General features: G+C 42.4%; 1 protein-coding gene across 2 annotated transcripts; it reads right to left on the bottom strand.

Annotated features, from left to right (window-relative positions):
- Positions 1-20: 20 nt before the first annotated feature.
- LOC118648750 (rho GTPase-activating protein gacF-like) lies at positions 21-5383 on the bottom strand. 2 transcript variants are annotated; one of them, XM_036295157.1, is made up of 3 exons: positions 3716-5383; positions 2343-3339; positions 21-1736 (listed from the first exon to the last, which is right to left on the bottom strand). In XM_036295157.1, exons 1-3 carry the CDS (start codon positions 4217-4219, stop codon positions 1585-1587), a joined length of 1653 nt encoding a protein of 550 aa, XP_036151050.1. In that variant the 5' UTR covers positions 4220-5383; the 3' UTR covers positions 21-1584. The 2 variants fall into 2 exon arrangements, with proteins under 2 accessions (XP_036151050.1, XP_036151049.1); XM_036295156.1 differs by having other exon boundaries at positions 22-1736; positions 2343-3342; positions 3716-5379.
- Between the last annotated feature and the right edge of the window lie 1376 nt (positions 5384-6759).

Genomic DNA, 6759 nt, shown 5'->3' on the forward strand with positions numbered 1-6759 from the left:
AATTGTCACGACTTTATTGCTATCTAAAATTGCTTTCGAAAGTGCCGATTTTTCTTTCTTTCCGCTGTAAAATATGGTAGAAAGTTCGCGCGTACGGCTAAGACTAATTTAACGTAACACGTCTCTCTCTCTTTCATTATTTTCGGCCGACTCTCAAACCATCGGCACAGATTTTACCGCGTCCTTGCGCACACTTCGTTTTCACGTAAAATTTTAATTTACAAGTTGTTACGTAGCCCACAGATTTTCGATACCACTTAACGCCGACCGCTTTAACGCCCGGACGAAAACAAACGAAAACGAGTGGTTGTAGGTATGTACTTTTCCGAAGGACCCATTTCCATTTCCCGTTCGAGACTTGTAGCAAGCACACCGAAAGCACTTTGCTAGTACGATGCGTCACTTTCAGCCATATGTTGGAGACTGGCAAATAATATGATGCGTAGAGAAGCAGTGAGTGCTTGACAATATCATTTATGGGGGATTACGTAAGAGCCACGATGCTTTCTCTTCGAGCACGAAGGAAGTATCGTCCGTGAGTGCGCAAGATAGACCGGATCGACGGAAAAGGGAAGAGCCGCAACGTCATAAAAAACAAATAACAATAGACAGCGAAAAGTCCCGCGAAATGCATTGGATACGAATATATCGAAAAATCGCACAGTATCTATAAATACCGACAGTACAAGGAGACGTTCCAATTATTTGCGATACGACATTTGTACGTAAGACATCTGAATCGACAAAGGAAAAAACGGAAACAAAGAATAAAAGGAGCAAACGTTAAAAAGCAAAGAAAAAATCATCTGCACTTGTTTGCTTGTACAAGACATTCCCGACTGCTGCTGCTATCGATTCGTTAAATTCCGAACGTTTATATCATCGTTGAAAAATAACAATTAGATCCAGACGCGGCAATGGAAGTTCATTAATGACGGTCTGTCAAGAATTTTGCCCACATAAACGCCGGCTCGTCGAATAATAAAGAATCCCTCTACAGGCGTCTGGCTAAACAAGATATTTTCGGACGCGTGCCGCCTTCTTTTCGCACGAAATATCGTATAAACGGCACACACGTACGTGTCTGGCGTCCATCCAAAAAGATCTACGCAAGTTTATTTTACCTGCCGTAGCGACCACACAGATCGCGCGAATGTGCGATCGAGGAAATTTAAATGACAGTCGGCTGAAGCTGAGCCAAAGAAATTTCCACTTGTTTATTAAAATTATACGGTGCTTCCTAGAGACGTACGCGTCGACCAATTAAGTCGAGTAAAGAGAATCGCGAATTTGCACTTGTAATGAACGCCTTCGGATTCCGAGGCATTCGAGTTGATTAATAGCACGTAATCCAATGCTCCCGAGCACGTGAAAACTATCAATTATCGCGTTTGGTCTATATTTACGCTGTCTTATCTGCCTCGCCCGTAACAACAATCTCGCTGACCCTTGCCGATGCGGCCGGATGAAGACAACGCGCGTGATATCGGCGCGCGGCGTGAGCTGCCTCATAAATATGCCTTAATTAAGTGAACTTCAGCCGAAAAGGAAAGAGAAGGTAGAAGAAAAGAGAATGAGGAGAGCTCACTTTTTATCGTCCACGTCCACGTCTTCGCCGCAGGAGGCCGTTGACTCTTCCAGGGAGAGCCGTCGCCTTGTTCGTGGCTGCAAGGTCGCTTCCACCCTGAACAGGCCGGAAACGTAGTCGGTGGGTTTCTTGTGCTCCGGCGCTGGAACTGATAAGAAGCAAAAAAAAAAAGGGACATCATCAGAGGCGTTCTCGGTAGGCGCGTTTCCCTCCTCGCACACTTCGTTTCACGCTCCAGGGATCTCCGCGTCCTTATGGTTAGCCATAACGCGACAGGGGATTGCATCGAATATCGCGGCGACAGCGGTATATAATTGAATAAGGCAGTGTCGTGCCGTTGATTAAATTAGCGCTTATTAAAACAGAGGGTTATTGCCCTCGAATACTTGACTCCGTTGTGTCCCAGATGATAATTGCGCGCGCGCGCGCGCCCTCGCGGCCGTATATACATTATCCGCACATTCGAGCGAGGCCGATGTACACATGTGTGCGTAAAATAAGCGTGCGACAGCGTAAGCGTAACGGCGACTGGATAAATCGTATATATGTCAGCGTGAATTCTGCGTTAGCCGCACACAAACGCTGTTTAAAAATTTGAACAACATCTCTAATTGAATCAATTCCATTGGCGTATATTAATGATGGACGTGGAGCAAATAATAAAATCAGCAGATGAACGACGCTCTTCAAAAACCATTACTCACTCAATTGTGACAGAAAATAAGATGAAGATAACGATAAAGAAAATACTCACCGAGTATAGGTACGAGCTTGTCGTTCGGGCTGAGTTGACTGGCTAAATCCTTGCTGAGCTCCTCGCACTCGATCTCCTCCGGCAGTTTCTTCCTCGATTCCGGAAGCGGTCGCTGAATCTTGCTGGCGTCTTGCTCCGTGTCCTCCAAGATGTCGGTTTGCGAGGCAGCGTCGCTGGTGGCAGCGTTCACCCGGAGCACGACCTCGGTACGTTGCACTAACGTCAGTCCCTCTATCCCTGGCTGGGGTGACACGCAAAGTGACGATCTTGGCGACGACTTGTCCTCCTCGACCGGCGAGTTTCTCGGCGAGGAGGAAGAGGACGCTTTGGAAACGCTCGAGCTCGAAGACGTGGACGACCTGCCGCCGGTCCTAAACTTTGAAGACGCGGAGAGTCTCTCGATTCGCGATTCCGCATCGCTCGTATGACTCAGCCGGCTCGGCGAGTTGGATCTGTTCCAGGAACCTGTATTATCCGTTTGTGTCGGACTAGAGACTTTTCTGGTAGAGGCATATTCTATCCGAGCTTCGTTCCGCGTGAGAGAATCGAGAGAGCTCTTGGGAGATGATCTGGACAGCAAAGCTCGAGGCGATACGCGGGCATCTATCGATCTTCCCGAGGAAGAGGTGCTCGAGCAACTTCCCGATCGTCTCGGAATAGCTCCTCGTGGACTGATAGTCTCGACGTTATTTGGTGACCTTGGCGGTGAACTTGTCGGTGGTGGCGGCCTATCGGAAAAGATAGTAGCTTCTATCGAGCTTTGTGTTTCGTGTCGTCTGGCCCAGCCGTTATCATTACTCGTGGCAACTGACGATGCTGTGGTGCTGATCGAATATGTGGACATCGTACTGTTTGATGATGATACGCTATTCATCCTCTTCTCATTACGACGATTTAGTAATTCAATATTCTGCGAGGTCATCTCGATCGTAGCGCTTCTCTCGCGGAATATGTCATCGCCGGTGATTGGAAGCGGACCACTAATTTCTCGTAGCTGCTTCTGAAAGAAATGTCCAAGTCTCATAAATTACTTCACGGAAAATTCAGAAACAACACAGCAACAATGAATGAAATGTAAATGAAATAGGTTTTTTATGAATGTAGTTTAAAACATGTAATTTTTTTAAAGCACACAACTCAAGAGATTGTTAAATTATCAGAATAATAATATAAAAATAAGTGTCGAAGTAAAGTGCCGAGTACGTTATGCAAGCTCTTGCAGCAGGAAATTGAATAGCTAGAGAAGCATAAACTGAAAATTCGCGTGTCCTAGACACCTCTATATTTACAGGTACAAAAATAGGTAGACCGTTGAGCCGCAAACATATAAATATCGCTATTACGTGAAGGTAAATATCCGAAGATAATCTCACCTCTCTATTTTGAGGTAGGGGTTCGCAGCTCGCTGCCAATTTCCGACGTTCTCGCTCTAGCTGCCTGTTCCTGTCATTAAGGACCTCCACGCTCTGCGGCGACAGTCTTTCTCTACGTTGCTCTACGTAGTCGTGTCTTTTTTCCGGATGCCTCTTTTCTTGATAATGATGATGATGATGTTGATGCCGGTCCTCGAGATTGTCATTATTGTTGTTTTCATTAGTACGAGACCTTACGTCACTAGCCTGAAGCTTTTTGTTGAGATCGTGCGAGAGTTTATTGACCACTTCTGCCGAATGTTGTTGGGGACACCTCTCTTCCAATCGATGATGAAGAGCGTCTACGCTATATGACTTGGAGAGATCAGAATGTTGCTGTTGATGATTATTGTGATGGTGATGATGCTGTTGTTGTAACGGATGATGCGGTGTAACACGTAAAAGTACGGGATCGTCATGATCCCTAGGAGGTGGCCAATCGTCCATTCGTGAGGTTGGCGACATTGTTCTTTTGTAGCTGCCCTCGCTGTCGGGAGCACCCCGCTCTCGTCTGTAAGCCAAGTAGGAAGCCTTAGACTGGCTTCTGAAACAAAATGAAACTTTATATGCACGCGCAATTTATATTCATGATAATGTCATATGTTATTTTAAAAAATATCTTATCTGTGATAAGATATTTCTGTGATTTTGATAAGATATTGCAAAAAAGACGTGATTACATATTTATCTAATTCTGATAAATTGTTGATATACAAATTTGTTGATATTACAAAATGTAATTCTGATAAATTAATTCTTTATACATATAATATCAGTAGTTTATGTTTGCTTCTTATTTTATCTTAATCTAAAAAGTTTCGACGCATTTTGTAACGATGATATTTTTATAACTAATTCTCATGCAGCTGCGTCAAGTAGAAACGTATCCAAGCAGAGTAGACACGCGTATACATGTCACGTGGATGTTAGACGGTCTCACGTTTAAATCTTCTTTAAAATGTAGACATGATAAATTCTACTTCAAGTAAAACTATTCACTTATATGTATCCAGAATACTAATTCTTAAGTTGAATGAATAATTTCAAACGATACGACAGTCGTTATATCGACCGCTATTAAAATATTAAATAAGAGATATCTTCAGGATACGAGTATACGAAATGAGAACGTCATTGCAATAGAGCAGGTGAATTCCACGGCTGTCACGTATCTAACACATTTCCATTATAACGTCATTAACCTAATATAGAGCCTTTTTGTTATGTGTATCTTTTGCGATTCAATATATTCGTAAACGAAGATAAACGAGTGTAGAGGCTTAAGAAACCACGCAAAAAGAATTTCCGAGAGATATCTAACATGAAATCGTTCTATTGTCCATATAAATTTGTGCAATTATAGCAATGCATCTTCAATGATTAATTGTATGGTAACGTTGATTAATCGTCAGTCAAACTCGTAAGTATGACTACACTTGAAACTCATAGAACTTGACGATGATGAAAACAGTTTAATCGAGACCGGATACGGCTACTATTGTGTTACATGAATTTTAATTCCTCAGCATACCTTTACGGTTCTATTAGTTTCTCACGGGCTTCTGTATCTTTCATAAGCAACCGCAAGAATTCTTATTGGAATACCTTGAAACGGTTGCAACGTTGCATGAAAGCATAACTATTTCAATAAGGCATCCTCGTGTTAATCGTGTTATTTAACAGTAATGATACTCTTTACGTAAATATTTAAATGTAATAATATTTATATATAATATTATATGTATGTATAATTACATGTATGTATAATTCTACACGCATCGCTTCAGATGACCGACCCAACTCGGTTACGCTTTAATACAATTTTCTTCAAGACACGACAATACAACTATAAAATATGAAATAATATAAAGAATTCTCTCTCTCTCTCTCTCTCTCTCTCTCTCTCTCTCTCTCTCTCTCTCTCTCTCTCTCTCTCTCTTTCTCTCTCTCTCTCTCTCTCTCTTTCTCTATCTATCTATCTATCTATCTAACGGATCTATTTTCCTGTTCTGCCTTGTATAAGTAGAAGTTATGAGCACGCGAGACGCGATCTACCCTGACTAGTGTTTCGTTCCTGCTATGGGAGATAGAGATCACCGGAGCGAGACTAACATTCGCGACACTGACATTGCTGCATCGTTCCGACGTTTATCATTTTTGAGCACACGATCGAAGGTCCTCTCGGCTTAATCCGAAGCATGCGCGGTTGTGTGGCACTGATTTTTCTTCTTTAATCGGATCACGACATTGAAATGCCGTCACTGTCGCGATATCGCTCTTACATTCATTGTGCTCGATTTAAACCCGTCCATATTTATGACAACGTATGTAACACATAATGTCAGATTCCGCCTGTGGGATTACAAAGTCGTGTCACTAAAATGTCGAAATTATTATTCTTAACAGACAGCTTTAGGTGTTCTCGATTTGTTGCTATCTCGGTCGAAAAGAAAAAGGAACTAAATGGTGTGGAATAATCTCCCATAATGATCGTTGCACACATGCATTAATCTTTTCTCGATTGAGTAGGTGGAAGGGCGACACTTTAAGATTTGCGGCACGGAGGAACTCATTTCAACTCGGTCGCCCAACTTTAAAAGCGCCCTGCTTTCATCCTCAGAGATTGACGTGATGGCTTTTGCACAAATTACTTCGGCTTACATCGCTTAAACCTTATTCTTTCTTGTCGCGCATGTCTAAGGGGGAAACGAAAGTTTTTACCGTAACAAAAACGGTTAAGAGAGAAAGGTAAAAATCGTGTCCGAATTCTAATCACGCGGGGAGTCCACAGCAAAAAAACATCGTATTCTAAGGCATATTCTCGGCGCAATAAAACAGTTTTACGACTATGATAAAACTAATCTGACACATGACATTACGATTCCAGTATTCATGAAATGACATACGTCTAATCTATTATGATTCAAATAATCGCAACTAATAAAGTGTAACAAGAGAGACTTTTACAATGTTGATATGCGACTCGAGCAAAACAGGATTTTATT

This window comes from Monomorium pharaonis, unplaced genomic scaffold (assembly GCF_013373865.1).
Source record: "Monomorium pharaonis isolate MP-MQ-018 unplaced genomic scaffold, ASM1337386v2 scaffold_648, whole genome shotgun sequence".
In the NCBI taxonomy this organism is placed as follows: domain Eukaryota; kingdom Metazoa; phylum Arthropoda; class Insecta; order Hymenoptera; family Formicidae; genus Monomorium; species Monomorium pharaonis.